Source organism: Salvelinus alpinus, chromosome 32, assembly GCF_045679555.1.
Source record: "Salvelinus alpinus chromosome 32, SLU_Salpinus.1, whole genome shotgun sequence".
In the NCBI taxonomy this organism is placed as follows: Eukaryota; Metazoa; Chordata; class Actinopteri; order Salmoniformes; family Salmonidae; genus Salvelinus; species Salvelinus alpinus.
Window position 1 is genome coordinate 9,426,130 of NC_092117.1, and position 16,487 is coordinate 9,442,616.

Genomic DNA, 16,487 nt, shown 5'->3' on the forward strand with positions numbered 1-16,487 from the left:
TTTCCGCTAGATATTGGAACATGCTTCCATTCAGCCACAAGAGCTTTAGTGAGGTTGGGCACTGATGTTGGGCGATTAGGCCTGGCTCGCAGTTGGCGTTCCAATTCATCCCAAAGGTGTTCGATGGGGTTGAGGTCTGGGCTCCGTGTAGGCCAGGCAAGTTCTTCCACACCGATCTTGACAAACCATTTCTGTATTTACCTCGCTTCGTGCACAGGGGCATTGCCCTGCTGAAACAGGAAAGGGCCTTCCCCAAACTGTTGCCACAAAGTTGGAAGCACAGAATCGTCTGGAATGCTGTAGCGTTAAGATTTCCCTTCACTGGAACTAAGGGGCCTAACCATGAAAAACAGCCCGAGACCTTCATTCCTCCTCTACCAAACTTGTTGGAACTATGCATTGGGGCAGGTAGCGTTCTCCTGGCATCCGCCAAACCCAGATTCGTCCATCGGACTGTCAGATGGTGAAGCGTGATTCGTCACTTCAGAGAATGCATTTCCACTGCTCCAGAGTCCAATGTCATCAAGCTTTACACCACTCCAGCCGACGCTTGGCATTGCGCATTGTGATCTTAGGCTGGTGCGTGGCTCTTAGGCCATGGAAACCCATTGTTGCTTCTAGATGTTTCCACTTCACAATAACACCACTTACAGTTGACCGGGGCAGCTCTAGCAGGGCAGAAATTTGACAAACTGACTTGTTGGAAAGGTGGCATCCTATGACGGTGCCACGTTGAAAGTCACTGAGCTCTTCAGTAAGGCCCTTCTACTGCCAATGTGTGTCTATGGAGATTGCATGGCGGTGTGCTCGATTTTATACACCCGTCAGCAACGGGTGTGGCTGAAATAGCCGAATACACCAATTCCAAGAATGTCCCCATTACTTTTGGCCATGTAGTATATGTCCTGACTCCACTTCCTTCCCCCTACATTCCAAAAGTGCTGCTTTCAACTAAGATCAATAAAGGTCGATCCTGCAGTCTCTCCATCTCCAGACATGTAGCCAGTAGTGAGCAGCCACCTATCTCCCCACACCGTCACGCGCACACTCAAAGAGTTGAACTCACAGTATTCTTACAGCATTTCTGAGTGACTATAAAGCTTTAATTGATGCATAGTGTTTGACACTTTTGTCCACTCTCTCCAGTGGAAACATTTGATGGGGATAGAACTGGGGTTGGTTGAGAGAATGTACAAAGACACACCGGACACAAAAATGTAAGAATACAGTGTACACAACCACCCCTGAAAGGATCAATCTCTGGCATCCCAAAACTAAAAAAAAAAGTACATCTCCAAGGCCATGGATAGTCAACGTGGGACATTTGAACTCCCGCTGCCTGTCACTCCAGTTAGTGTCCGGACAATGAGCTCACAGCAGGCCACAAAAGGTACAGATAAAGTGCTTTTCTTTACATGACACAAATAATTAAAAGTGCGTCAAAATTAACTCTGGGATCTCTCACAAATAACCCATAGATACCACACTTCTGAAGTATTCAAACCAAAATGAAACGGAAGAGAGAAACGTTTGAGAAGAAGAAAAAAAAACGTATAAATAACGTTACATCGACATATCCAACTAGCAATGCTGAAGAAGGCTACAAGGATGAAACACTGTGTGATAGAATAAACTACGGTACTATCTCTGGATGGAACAGTTTCACATTTTCATATTTGGAAAGTAAAGAACTTAGAGTAAGACTTTTCACCAGAAATGTTGCGAATATGCTTCCTGGTCTATTCGAAAAGAGTTGCTGGGCTTCCAATGAGGATGGCACTGGGACTGAACGGACCTGACAAGGTCCTCTGACTGGTTGTCGTTGAACCGCTTCACGACCAATCGGTCGAGAGGACCGCTCACAAAAGCAGCAGTATGGAGATCTTATGGGATTGTAGAACGGTCAACTTAAATCGTTATGGATAATAAATGGTTACAGATAATAAATACATTCTGATTTGTAGTGTGTTGCTATTCAGTTCTATTGAAATATGATTACATCTAAAAAAAATAAAAAAAATACAAAATTGAGGAATTGTTCCGCGTTTTGTGCCTCAAAATTGCCCTTTCTTGCTCCCTTATCCAGTCAACAACACTCCACCTGAGCGGCCATTTTCCTCCAGCCATGTGGGGGGGGGGAAATGCTGTATAAATAGTGACCGTGGAAACTGCATACGCTCCCTCTCTCTCCTGGGGATAGACGACTCAAGAGTCAGAGTTCCGCAACCTCTGACAGAAGACCATTCTTCAGTCTTCAGCCTCTACACAGAGCGAGAGCAAGAGAGAGAGAGAGAGAGAGAGAGAGAGGGAGAGAGAGAGGGGCGAGAGAGGGGCGAGAGAGGGAGAAAGAAAGAAAGAACAAACAGAGCAATGAGTTTGAGCAAATAATGGCAGTACAAGTTTCCCATGGAGGGACATTCTAACTGCAGGCCTAGACTTTGCACTGGGAGAGTTGTGCATGTAGAATAGATGGATTCTTACTTTACCATTCAAGACAGAACATTTCTACGTGAATCCAAGACACGGTCTTAACTTTCAGAAGTCACGCTTGGAAAATCTCTGGACAGCTGACATGGCAAAAACTATTTCCATCATGAGTGATCGAAAGAGTGGCATTCTCAAAAGCTTCTGGTGAGCATTATGAACAGAGATCAGTACAGGTACCTTCACAGAGCTACTGAGGCGTCGCCAGAGCAAACAGTGGTCCTGGGAGCTGTCTGGCTGTATCATATCACCCTGAGACAATATTTAACCTAGGTGTGTGTGTGTGTATGAAGGGCCTAGTGCTTGGCTACTTGGGGTCTGATTCTACACAATCAACAAACAGATACCAGGGGAACAAGGGCTTGTGCTTTTGACTGATCAGGCCTAACAATGTTCTATGACAACTTGGGGATAGGCAGGCTGAGACCTTATCACAAGTCCCTGAGTTCAGTCAACCAAAATCATGAAACTTAAAAATGAACAGGTCTTCTACTTTACAACTAACTAAAGTTCGATGGTTCCCTCCCCTGAAAGCATTCTTTGAGCCAGGATAAACAAATGTATGGTTCAGATATCTTTACACAGCCATAACACTTCGGCTAACTTTAGCCACTGCTAGCTAAAAAATCTACCGCAATAATGAGTGCAAACGTGCACTTTTCAAAAATTTTATGAGCAAATCAACTCAATGATTTGGTGTGACGCTACTGAGGAGGTGATTTGGTTTAACTCACATTGATTTATAGCTAGCCATGGCTAAAATACGCTTATGTTCGTAGTGGCTGTTTAAAGTAATATATGCCATTTAGCAGAAGCTTTTCCCAAAACGACTTGTGCATACATTTTTTACAGGCTTAGTTAATCGGTAGAACCTTCGTAGGAGCACCATTACATCTCTGAGCAGTTTCCCCAAAACCATTATAACTAAAGTTGCACTTGAAAAACACTCATTATTTATAGGGCTGGGAATTGCCAGGGACCTCACCATACAATATTATCACAATACTTAAGTGTTGATACGATATGTATTGCGATTCTCATGATTCTACAGTGCCTTCAGACAGTATTCATAACCCTTAACTGAATTAAAAATTGATTCAAATTGATTAAATCTATTTTTTCCCCACCCATCTACACACAAAAACCCATAAATGACAAAGTGAAAACATGTTGAGATATTTTCACAAATGTAATAAAAATTATTTTAAAAAACAGAAAGATGTTTCACTGTCTCTTTGTGACCGCAGATAACATCAGAACAAAGTTGAATACCATTCCAAAGTTGGAAATGTCTTCGCAATTATTAGAAACAAGGACAAAAAGATGCTTCAAATGAACACAGATGAATCCATTAAAAGATAAATACTGTATATGCTACATAGGGTTGTATATTTAAATCATATTGAAACCAATTTCATGTTCAATAAATGATTTTTTTTGGTGCTAATTGTAGGCTAAGCTACTGTCTAATTGTTGCCTCAATATACTACTTCATGATGTGTAACAACATGTGTGCAATGATGTGCCAAATCTGTGAATTAGTGCATTACTATAGGGTAGTCTAAGCATTAGAATAAGCCGACTCAATATTAGCAGCCATATAAGCCAGGTGATAATGTCTCTATTAGAGTTGATCCGTCGTCAGTATTGTGGAAGAATTCTAATGTTTATGATCCGAGAGCAGCGCTGCGTTTCTTTTTGATCCTATCGGTATTGACAGATGCTCCAACGACGGACGCACTTGGTGAGCGTTCTCTCTACGAGGCGTTTCGGGAAATGCATGTCACATCGTCGGCCGTTTTAAGAACGATGCATCGTTAAAAAACACTTGTAAGCTTCAGTTCCATCCCTATCGGGAAACCGGGCCCTGCTTGGTTAGTTGTAAAAATGCCAAACATTCTTTAAGCAAATACAACCCAATTTTTTTAAATTAAGAATATTTTACTATACAACATTTCCATGCCTGTATGTATGAGATAAGCAAAAATGTAGTTTAGACATTCAAAGAGAGGGTGGGTATTTTGCATGAACATTGCCCAACATGTATCCTTAATTAAAGGTACCGGAATAGTGTATTTAGTGAACAAACTCACAAATGGTCTGAGTGTTGTGGACTCACCTACGTTTCGCAGTGAGAGGTGAGTAGAGAGGTTATCTCGGGGCTCATGTGGCCCACGGCCTTGGCAGCTTCCACGATGGCTCGCCGGTACATCCCTTTCTTCTTGCGGTTGAATCGCGACCTGAAGAACTCCCGGAAGGGGGAGAGTTTGGCAACGGACAGCTGGGAGGTAGTGGGCGAGCCGAACCAGGCCACCTTGGCCTCTGGCCACTGGGCCTCGCAGTTAGACTCCTCTTTGCGGCTGCCGCTGATGCTGAGCACCCTCGCCGGCCACCAGGGGAACCCATGGATCTTCCCCCACACGACGTCTCCCACGGCCACCGCGTGGCCCTCCTCCGTCACGCACTTGGTCATGCTACGTGTGTGCAGGCGCACGGTGAGTGGCGGCACAGTCTTGCTGTCGTCTTGTGAGATCGAGGAGGACATGGAGGAGATGTGCTCGCCGGGCGCTAGGTCGCACAGCTCTGGGGACGTGCCATCTGAGCTGAAGGATTTGGATTCGTCTAGACTGTCTGTGCTGCACACGGACAGGCTGGAGGAGTCCGCTTTCCTCTTGCGAAGGTTGATGAGCAGCGCAAGGTCACTTTGGCCTCGGTCTGCCTCCTCTCCAGAGCTCCCCGACCACAGCTCCATGGGGGTCTTCTCCCCAGAGTCCTCCGAGTGGGGCAGGGGACGAGGGACCGGGACCCTGAGGCTCTTTCTGCTCTGCCTCTCTACCAGCTCCGCATCGTAGACCGTCAGGCTGTCCTCTCCGTCCCCCAGGGTCCTCACTCGGATCTTGGGGGAGGGGAAGTCCAGGCCAGCCGTTGGGGGCCTGGGGAGCTTGAGTTTGGGAATGGACACGGTCAGGCCCGTCCTGGTGGCGTCCAGGATGTGGCGCTGCTCCTGGGTCTGGGTTAGGGTGGTGGGCTCTGGCACCTTGCCCTGCTGGCCTTTTAGGCCGTTTTGCATCAGCTGCTTAGGGCAGAAGGGCTTGACAGAGCCGTGGACCCGAGCTGGGATCTTCATGACCTCGCCCTTGCCTTGCGGAGTGCTGTAGGAGATCTTGATGACCGGGCTGTGGGGAATGATGTCCACTGCAGGGAACTTTGGTTCCTCATCCCTCTTGTCCTTCCGGAGCCGCTTGCTGTCATAGCCGGTGGGGCCATTCTCCCGCCTCTTGCTGTTATCCTTGGTGGCATCTGCATCCTCTTTCCTGGCCAACTTTACAGACCCGTCTTTGGAGTCTTCATCGCTCTGTGGAGCGTTCTCTTTCCTGGAAGCCTTGGTTGTGGGCATCCCGTCCTTACTGTCCTCGTCACTGTTCAGTGTGTTCTTACACTTCTCGCACAACACCTGCCGGGGGCGGAGTCTGATGGTGCTCATGGTCATCTGCCCGGGCTCTCGGGTCCGCCTCTTCTTCCTTTTAATGGTTCGCGGAGGTGGCTGAGGTACCCATTGACCATAGCTGTGGCGCACCCAAATGGGCTGAGGGAAGGGAGCTCCTTCAAAATATGGAGGGTATGGACCCTGCCCGGCAGGCACTGGTGTGGGCAGTGGGGCAAGGAGACGGGCACCTAGTGGGTCACTGTCAGGGAGCGTGTTTTCATCCTTTGGTCTATGATGTGAAGCCTGGCTGGGAGGTTTAGTAACAGGCTCCTCTCTCAGGACTTCAGGGATTTCACAACCAGGTTTCAATGCAGGGCATTCCACTGGCTTTGTTGTGATATCCGGTAGGCAGAAAAGCCCAGTCCTATAAGAAAAAGTGAGAGAAAAAAATTACTTTAGTATGCTTTGTAGCTTCTGGGTTATTAGATCCAATCATGATGAAGTCAAATTGTTTGCACTTAACTTTATCATTGTGGATAAAGCAAGAATTTAAACTCTTTAGTTTAAGTTCCTGTTCAGGTCAAGAACATTAGCTCGACTAAATCTAAGCACAACAAATGCACTCCTCTGATCTTGTTGCAACCAAACCTCTTATGGTTGCAACACTTTAGTTTGTGTAAAAGACAGCACATTTATCACCTGTGTTGGGTTTTCTACTGGAGTGGGGGTTGGGAGACAGCAAGCAAGCAGGTCGTTGTCTAGTTAGCCTATAGCCCACCCCTACAGCCTTGCGCTTCAAACTGAAAAAGCTGGAGTGTGTGTTCTCTCTGTAAATTCACATGTTCCTTTTCATGCCAGTGGACTGCAGGCGTGACGTGTCCAAGCCGGGCTTCTCTAAGGAGCCATTTGAAAAGGGAGTTGAGAGCAAGGCAGCAGCAGCAACATGGCTGTGCTCCACTCTGCTGTCAGAGACAGCAGACAAAGAGACTACAGGATACCCAGGAGCCCCCTCCACTCCATCTGACTGAACAAAAACAACCCTGTGAATCACTCGGGACCCAGAGAGAGCCAGGAGATTCACTTGTTTTCGCATCAGTGTCTGCTGGGTGCTTGTGTGTTATGAGATTATTAATTAAAGCACATTTAGGCAGCCCGAAAGGCGTTTCCCCATGAGCGGCTATTGTCACATTTAAATAAAGAGGCCCGGCGAGGCCTGTGTCCTGTGCTTTAGAGGAGACCTTTAAAGGCCCTTCTTGAGCAACAAAATCTCAGCCATCACAATGATTGACACAGGCTGGACAGTGGTTAACAGGCCATGACAAACCCTATTTCAATTTAACATATAATGCTGTACATACACTACAACCAAATAAAGAGATCCTGCACAAAGGATACATAACATGGAAACTGGAGACACACAATTAAGGGAAATGCATTTCTATAAACCTAAAGTAAGAACTCACATTTTGACATTCACAAAGCAAAATAGGCCTGTATGCCAAACCACTGTTCTTTGTTTAAGCTTAGATCTTTTCCACTGGGGAAGGTCAATCTCAAGGCATTTGGAGTGATCTATCACGTGAACGTGTAGGCCTATATGTCTCAGTGAAGGCCTACCGACATGAAAAGCTGGTAAGATTCTGATGCTGAGTCTATAAATAAATAAACCCAGTGGCATTTAAAAAAGGTGCACCCACTGCACTGTACTAGCATGTACTAGTGCAACACAAGGCCAGTACATGTGACACACACTGCGAGCCAGATAACATGCCCCATATGAATACCAATCAATCAAATAACATTTTATACCTTACCTCTATTGTTAACACCCTATACATAGGCATAAATGGGATTTCTTGCCAACATTGTGTAGTTCACCCTTTGTCAAGTACAAAGTGGGCCTATAGCCTAGTTTTTCTGGTGTCTAATTTCCTTGGAAACTCGACAATTAGTAGTGCCATCTTTAACAGCAAAACACAGCTGTATAATCTCTTATTTAGAGTTTCAGGTCAATCATTTATAAATAGGCCTACACTGATTGTATCATTAGCTAAGGTTAACATTGGATGACTGAGTTTAACATAGGCCTACATTACTGAAAGCACAAGAACAGGAGTAGGTAAAATTAGAATGATGTGATCACTTTGCATATCTAGTATTAAAACATGTAACCTTAATGTAATCATTACTAGATAGGTAGCAATAATAATGTATGTACAAAAGTCTAATATGAGAAAGGGTGTTTCAGTAAGACCAGCCATAGCTGGGTTACATTGTTGGCAGTCTAAATCTAGCCAACATTGAACTAGCTTGATAGTTAAGCTAACAATGAGGTAACGTTACCCACGTAGGCATAACTTTTGTTGAAATACCCATCACGTTACTTTCACGGGGTGGTTGGCTTTATCCAAACTTCCTAGTAATGATACACGTGTTTATATGTTATTAATATGTTCGCTGTAAAAGTGAGCAAATCAGAGTTAGCTGGCTAACGTTAACTAGCAAGCTAGCTACAACCCCTTGGAGTCTATTGTATGATGGCCCATGTAGCTAGGTAGTTAGCATGCTAAATTAGCCAGCAAACATTAGCAGGCTAACTAGCTAATTACTTTGTGATACAAGTATACAATTATTCGAATAAATAAGACTCACTTTTTGTTGCAATCGAGTAATATCCCCATGTAGCACCTTTCTTGATAGGTAAGCGTCACTACTAGTGTATCGTTAACTATTTGATCAACAGTGACAGGAATCCGAGAGCCGGCCCGCAGCTCCTCGGCCACAGCCTCCATATTTTCCGGCGTGAGGTGTCCGGCTTGGCGGTACTCGATCCCGGCCGAAGGAGCCACGATCGCCTCTACTAAAGATGCTTCTCCCTTCTACTTTCGAGCACGGGAGGGTACACCAGGGCACGAAATGACGCCATCACCCCCCACCAAGTCAATTACAACAGTTCTGCCACTAGTGACATCACACAAAGACAGAGGATACAAATATGTTGAGGTTGTCCCTCTGTCTTGCTTGAAATTATACCGTTTGGCTTTCAGTTTATTGTTGGCTCATGTAGCCACAATTTCAGAACAATAGCTATTTCATCATTATTAGTTATTATCTAGCTAATAAAAATAAAAGTATTTAATTTAACTAGGCAAGTCAGTTAAGAACACATTTTTATTTACACTGACATCCTAGGAACAGTGGGTTAACTGCCTTGTTCAGGGTCAGAACGAAAGATGTTTACCTTGTCAGCTCAGGGACTCGATCTAGTAACCTGTCGGCTAATGGCCCAACGCTCTAACCACTAGGCTACCAGCCACCCCCGATACATCCCCCCTTCCATTTTAACAGTATCTTCAAGCCATTTTCATCGTGCCATTCCAAATTACATATATTCTTACCTTCAAACTGCCCTGGTTTACATGAATCACCCCCATATTTTCTGTCTGTATCCAAGCCAACTGTATCAATAAGTAATTTAGGCAGTGCTTGACTTGGGCAGGAGCTCTACTGCTCCTGTTCCTCTTATAGAATACTCTTATAGAGCTTCTGCACCTAAATATAAACAGTACCAGCACCCCAAAGGAGTACCGGAACCTATTGAAGTCAAAGTCAAGCACTGAATTTAGGCTATAGGCACACATACAGTCAAATAAGTATACATGATCAATCCATGTATAGCTGCTGTACAGTTGCAAAGACCTGAAATACAGTGACCTATTAGGCTGCTATTTAGCACTGATTGACTTGATGAATGAGGGTTTGTTTATCTTGGAACACAAGCACTTTACACTTAACTAATGATGTGCGTGTAACAGGCTGAAATGTTTATTGATGAATGGGTATCGGATGCCATTGTGATTGAGTAAACTGTAGAGTGCTATAATTCCATACTACCCTGTCCTGTACTACTTCTTTGCATACAATGTCAATTCATTTAATACGGCAACAATTCTAAATGGCAGTAGGTCTACACACACAAAAATACTTTCACTTGTCATAGCATCTTGGTGAGTTCTCCCCAGTAAATGCGATGAATCGATACTCGATGTCGCTCTCCTGTTTCCTCTCAGCAAGTTCCGACTGCAATCTCTTGGCCTGAAACAAAAACAATGGAAGAAAACCACAAAGAACGAAACACCCAGACATTCATTTAATTCCTGGGGCTGCTGTCATTGAGCACTGAAAATGACTTGACTGGTTACTTGATATACAGTAGAATAGTAACATACTTCCTCCATGTCCTGCCTTGCAGCCTCTGTCTCCTCTTGGGCAGTGCCACTGGGCCTCCTGCGCCTCTCCTGGATCATCTGAACATGGCTCCTGATCCGCTGCTCTAACTCCCGGTCGCGGGCTGCCCTGGGGTCACACAGGTCAAGGGTAAAATGAACCACCATTCCACAAACTAAAGATTCACTTAGTTACATACCGCTGTGGGTGCTGCATGTTGTTGGTGGTGGAGTAGTAGCTGGCTAGCTACAGACTACAGAGACCAGTTGCTCGGAGTCCGGACCTGTCTGACCCTGTCCCTAATCAAGACGCCTGATGCTTTCACCTGGCTGTGACTGACCAATGCTCCCTCCCTCCACATATACATTTATCATACGATTTCACGCGATTGATTGATTTCATTATTTGTTTATTTATTTCGATGGACTGTACGCTGCAATTCAGTTCTTAGCTGCCAATGTTGTACACCTTGACAATAAACTAAACCTTATACTGGGGTGTACTCCTTTGAATCAATAGTTTACATGTACAGTATTTATTAAAAAGACAGGTACTGGTCTATCGTTGTCAAAATCAAATCAAATTGTAATTGTCACATACAATAGGTGTAGAACATACAGTGTAGTGCTTACTTACAAGCCCTTAAACAACAATGCAATTAAGAAAAAAAATAGTTAAGTAAAAAATGGATGAGTAAAAAAATCTAAAATAAAACTAACAAATAATTAAAAATCTGCATTAAAATAACAATAGCGAGGCTATATACAGGGGGTACCGGTAGAGTCAATGTGCAGGGGCACCGGTTAGTCGAGGTACAGTACTGGACAACAGAAAAAAGTCATTAATTAAAACAATCAGCTGAACCAAAGTATTTGACAGAGGGGACAAAATATATGCTTTGAACAAAAGAGATGTCTGTACAAAAACCCTCTTTCCACTAAATGTCTCTGAACATCTTTGATTGATCTGCCATTGCTTCCTTTGGTGGCTACTGTCAGTAGATTAGCTACATCATACCTGGCTTCCTCGTGTTCCTTCTGGGACAGGAACGATCTCTGTCTCTGGATCCTCTTTGATGGGGGGTTGTGGGTCTTGACCTCACCACTTTCAACAACACTACACAGAGACTCTGTGGCGTATGGAGCGTTTATCGGTACCTGTAACAAAAAAATACATTAATTTCTATAGAAAGCTGGTCTTTTCTTCATATAGCTGAAACTGTGAACTTACAGTAAGTTAAGAATGGATGATAGGTCTATCAGTGACACAGATTGACTACTACTATCTTGGCACATTGCTGAAGAGGTCAGATATTAGATATACAGCTATGGGTTGCTCTTTTTTTTGAGGATCTGAGGGTCCATGCCAAATCTTTTCACCCTCATGAGGTGGAAGAGGCGTTGTCGTGTCCTCTTCACGACTATGTTGGTATGTGTGGACCATGATTAATTTTTATTTAACCAGGCAAGTCAGTTAAGAACAAATTCTTATTTTACAATGATGGCCTGATAATTCCTTAGTGATATGGTCACCAAGGAACTTGAAGCTCTAGACCTGCTCCACTACAGCCCCGTCGATGTGGATGGGGGCGTGCTCAGCTCTCTGTTTCCTGTAGTCCATGATCAGTTCCTTTGTCTCGCCGACGTTGAGGGAGAGGTTGTTGTCCTGGCACCACACTGCCAGGTCTCTGACCTCCTCCCTATAGGTCGTCTCATCGTTGTCGGTGATCAGGCCTACCATCGTCGTGTCGTCTGCAAACTTAATGATGATGTTGGAGTTGTGTGCGGCCACGCAGTCTAGTCTGCTGCTTTGTATCTGACTGTGTGTGTGCACTAGCGTTCTGTGGAAGGGTTATGTTTACCAGCTGTGGTGCAGCCTCGCTGGGGACATTCGACTGCAGGATGACTGACTCGGCACACTGGAGGCACAGTGATCCATCGTTAGCTAGGCCTGTCGCTGCCCCTGACCTGGACAGCCTCAACTGAGTGTCTGCACAGCCTGACGCTATCTTTTTCAACGTCTGCTCACCCAGAATGAAAACAAGGACTCCAGTCAGTCTCTCTCTTTCTACTCTACTCTAACTTCTCTCAGAAAGTTTCCTTATAACAAGAACAGAACTGAAAGCAATTTTATAATTCAAATGTTCTCCCTTTCCAATGACTGTGAAAGCCTTTCCTCAGGCTGGTGTTATGCTGCCCTCCTCTGGTCATTGGAAAGGTAGAACATTTGAATCAGAAAAATGCTTTCAGTTCAGTGAGTGAACAAAGTGTATTCCAAAAATAGAATGGGAGTGAAAGCAGACATACAGAACAGACATACCTCTTCTCTTCTATGTCTCTCACGCCTTTCCTGCTTGTGCTCTAAGATTTTCCTCTCCTGCATGACCCTAGCATGAGTACGCCATTCCTTGAGGAGCTCTTGGTCTCTAAGGGGAAAAGAAAGGCAGGGCCATATAAAGCACTGTGAGGAATTCATTATCCTATAAACACTGATCTAAGTCTGGTTTTATTTTGTTTAGGTTAGGATTGGGGTAGTATAAGCTCATTTTAGACCTTGCTGGATTTCTTTACCTACCCCTTATTAGCATTGGCCTTTGCAGACACGTAATATTGATCCCTCCCTTTCTGGGACTTCATCAAATGCCAATTTGACACAATACACCCCTGCTTTCTGAAACTGCAAGTAGAGACAGTTCTCTCTCACCCCTGGTATAACATAGTTGGCAACTAAATACTGTATGTAATTCATGTGATTCAAAAGGCCACAAACGCAGTAGGGAGTCAGAGGTATAGCTTACTGATGTGAGATAATTCTGTTGGGTTCTATAAATATCCAACAGTATTAACTTACTTACTTCCTCCTTTGTTCAAGAATGGCTTGTTTTTCTTTAAGCTCTTTCATTGCAGCCAGTCTTCTCTCCTCTGACTTCTTCCAGTACTGCATGTCAAAGGGAGGGAGCTCTGGAAATATATTTCCCCTGGTAATCTCTTTCTTTCTGACAAAGAAATCGAAATAAAATGTTTTATTTTTTTTATTGCTCTCAGAAGGACCGTGTCCCTACAGAGCCTGGGAGATTTTAATCGCTAGGCCTCCTCCTCAGAGACTGTCATAAAAATATTCTTAAACTGTCCATGCAGTATTTTCCATCTCAATAGCCTATTCGTCTATAGTGGCTCCCTCTCTTTTCACCTTTCCTTCACGGCATTTAATTCCTCAGAGAAAGCATCCACCATATCTCGTAAACCATACTGTCCACTGTCCTGAGTATAGTGGCACGTCTGGTTGAAGAGTTTGGCAGTTCAAATAAGGAGAGGACACCATTGACTACTGAGTTTCCCCTAGATCTGCAGTTACCAGACGCCTGTCATTTCTCCCAAAACTTTACCAGAGGTTGAACCTTTTTGACTTGACCTTTTAATGACGGGCAGCGGGTATGTCTTGTGGCCTCTATCACCCTCTGCTGCTCTAGGGAGGCGTGAAATAGGGAGGGCATAGCCAAACTCATCTCTGTCCATTTGGCTCATCTTCTGCCTCAGCTCTCTGAACCTCTGCAGCTCATCTTCATCCACCACCTCTTCACAAAGGTCCAAACTGGACTTCACAAGCTCTGTCAACTGTAGCTTCTCCACTGGGGGCATGTCTGCAACCAAAACATCAACAAAAACTTTCTATGAAAATGATTATGGTAGCAAAATAATACATTTCTGTCACTTCCTATATAAACAATTGTCCTCTTTTGGATCTTTTGCATCCATGCTGAAATAAACTTTTTAGTGAATACTAGATGTAAAGTTGAAGCTGTAATGAGCCCAAAGTAAGCATGTCCCCTCATTCATGAAATAACATGATGAAATCTGGTGTGACATGATCTGAATGCCGGCATATTGCCCTGGCAGTGACAACATAATATCCGTCAAGATGAAATTACCTTTTCAGAGAGACAGTGAGCCTTGACCCTCTTTTTTAATAACATAAATATATAAAGATATAACAGGGCACCTTTGTTCTAGGTGTAGGCTTTCTGCTGAGGGGTGCCTTGGCTAGTCATGCTGATTACCCATAGGCACTACTAGACAGTGGTTGATGACAAAGCGCCTCTGTTAGTAGCCCACTGGTTATCGATCATTTTAAAATCGGGCTAAAAATATTACTGGGTAGAGCTGCACAAAAAGTCTGCCTGCTGCATGCACCGTCTCCAAGGGAACAGAAGTCACACCACTGAAGTGGAACAAGGGCAAGGAGCTATTTTGGTGGCCAGCCTTTCTTTCTTATACAATCGAACAGATGGCGGTGGGCGTGTTCAGAAGTGCGGACACCACACAAACACCTTGCCGTCACATTGTTCAACTTCATCAGGTGACATTACAGTTATCGTTATCATTCACCTGGAAGAGAGTTCCGCACACTAACCGGTCGTTCGGCCATGGCACTCCGTAGGTACTGTAGGATGCATTGGAGGCCCTGCCCCACAACCTCTTGAGGTGGAAACGTGATGGGGCAATGCCTCAAACTCAGGGCCTTGAGAGTAATCACGTTACCTAAGAAGTACAAACACATATGTCAGAAAAAGTAATGCAGTTCACAACTGGAGTTGGGTCACTGAAGAATAAGCTGTGGAAAAAAACAACATGTCCCACCCACTCTTCCAGTAAAGGAAATTAGGTCCAAGCATCCTGATGACCCATGCAGCCTATCCCAAAATACTGTCAAAGTCACTGAATACTGTTGATAAAATGCAATGATGTTCTTGTGTAAAGGATAACAGAAACAAGGTGACAGAGTTCAACTCACCCAATTCCAGTGGAAGCTCTGTGATAGGATTCCCTTCTAGCAGCAACGTTTTCAGACATCTGCATCAACCAATTAATACACGAATCCATTAAAATCCACAGCACATCTACAAATATTTTGGTTGAAAAGCCCATACAAACTGGCCTAAAATACCTGTGTAGACCAATTTTCACAGGGAGGGATGTGATTTGGTTATTTCTGAGATCTAACCACACCAAGTTTGACAAACTGGTGAACAGCGTATCCGGAAGCCTGGATATTTCATTACCTTCAAGATACAAATTCTTAAAACAACAGGAAGATACAGTTAGAGAGGATACAGTTTGTTCTGAATAACAAAGCATATTCTTGAAAATAATAGCATCAGAATAATCTGCTTGGCCTACCTTTAAAGTAGTGTTCTTCAAAATGCAATCCACAACATATTTTAAGTTTCTTCTGCTGGAATATAGGGTGTCAGATGTGACATACTCAGTGATCTGTATAGGTTCAACACACTCTGGTAGAATGTGTGGGGTATGTGTTTTAACAGCATTATCACCACAATCAAGGCTTAAATGAAGGTCAGTCATTTCCTTTCCTAAGGAAGACATTGCTGCTGTGCTGTTATCTCATTTGGTCGGTTAGTAAGCAGTTGTATCCTTCAGCCCGTCATCAAAGTGCCATCTTGAAACCAGATTGTCAACGCCCATTATGGCTTGAGGGAGAAACAAGAAAATATGTCAGACATGAAACTCATCTTCCAGTTAAATACAGTGACAGCCAAATTAATGTCCTGGCCCTTTGGGAGAAATGAATCATTAAATGTGTAAAAACTCTCGACCAGATATTGATGTAACGTTACCCAGCATAGATCACATCCGTGAGACACCCCATTGTTGGATACAACTAAAATTGAACTCATGATACTGAAATGTGAACAACTGTTAGCTATAGCTATGTTAGCTACTTTGTCCACATGGAATATTTCCGACATGCAACATTTTAAACGTAGGCTAACGTTAGTTGGCTTATGCATTTAGCGTTACCATAACTGTTAGCTCGCTAACGCGTTAGATATGCAAACCCAAAACATTTGGTGAATATATTGTACAACGCGTCATTCATCATCCTAAACCAAGCAATCACTAAAATGTATAAGAACGTATGAATTACAGGATTATCAACAAGCTGAAGTAAATACATTCAACTTTTGTAGAGGCATTAGCTAGGTAGTTTATTTACCTAGATAGCTAGTAGTTAGCCAGCTAGTCGTGTGATCAGCTATTACCATGGTAACCGTGGTGGCAGGACAACATCAACTACAGGGCGTATCAATAATCAAACAGTGCGTACAATTGGCATGTGACGCAATTAACAAATCTCTTCAGCATCATTGGCCTAGAGAGGGACCGTTTTTGTTGACTTTTAGGTTGACAGACAAACCAAAAGTAAAAACAAAAAACGCTTTTTTTAAATGAGGAAAGGAACGAAAATCAAATTATTTATAGTATTATTATAATGTCACATTAAGTATCATCCACTCCATGCCTAACTAGCATCAGTTTCCTAAATTAAC

At 43.8% G+C, this 16,487-nt stretch overlaps 2 protein-coding genes across 4 annotated transcripts; both read right to left on the reverse strand.

Moving 5' to 3' along the window:
• Nucleotides 1-1,081: 1,081 nt before the first annotated feature.
• Nucleotides 1,082-8,928, reverse strand: LOC139562116 (PWWP domain-containing protein 2B-like). 2 transcript variants are annotated; one of them, XM_071379474.1, is made up of 3 exons: nt 8,564-8,928; nt 4,608-6,335; nt 1,082-2,261 (listed from the first exon to the last, which is right to left on the reverse strand). In XM_071379474.1, the coding sequence occupies exons 1-3, from the start codon at nt 8,701-8,703 to the stop codon at nt 2,255-2,257; spliced, it is 1,875 nt and encodes a 624-aa protein (XP_071235575.1). In that variant the 5' UTR covers nt 8,704-8,928; the 3' UTR covers nt 1,082-2,254. The 2 variants fall into 2 exon arrangements, with proteins under 2 accessions (XP_071235575.1, XP_071235576.1); XM_071379475.1 differs by having other exon boundaries at nt 4,604-6,335.
• Nucleotides 8,929-9,706: 778 nt separating this feature from the next.
• On the reverse strand, nt 9,707-16,242 carry LOC139562118 (leucine-rich repeat-containing protein 27-like). 2 transcript variants are annotated; one of them, XM_071379476.1, is made up of 12 exons: nt 16,154-16,242; nt 15,316-15,626; nt 15,083-15,213; nt 14,930-14,988; nt 14,524-14,676; nt 13,550-13,778; nt 12,993-13,133; nt 12,713-12,814; nt 12,458-12,563; nt 11,156-11,295; nt 10,141-10,267; nt 9,707-10,006 (listed from the first exon to the last, which is right to left on the reverse strand). In XM_071379476.1, exons 2-12 carry the CDS (start codon nt 15,520-15,522, stop codon nt 9,899-9,901), a joined length of 1,503 nt encoding a protein of 500 aa, XP_071235577.1. In that variant the 5' UTR covers nt 15,523-15,626; nt 16,154-16,242; the 3' UTR covers nt 9,707-9,898. The 2 variants fall into 2 exon arrangements, with proteins under 2 accessions (XP_071235577.1, XP_071235578.1); XM_071379477.1 differs by lacking the exon at nt 12,713-12,814.
• Nucleotides 16,243-16,487: the final 245 nt, after the last annotated feature.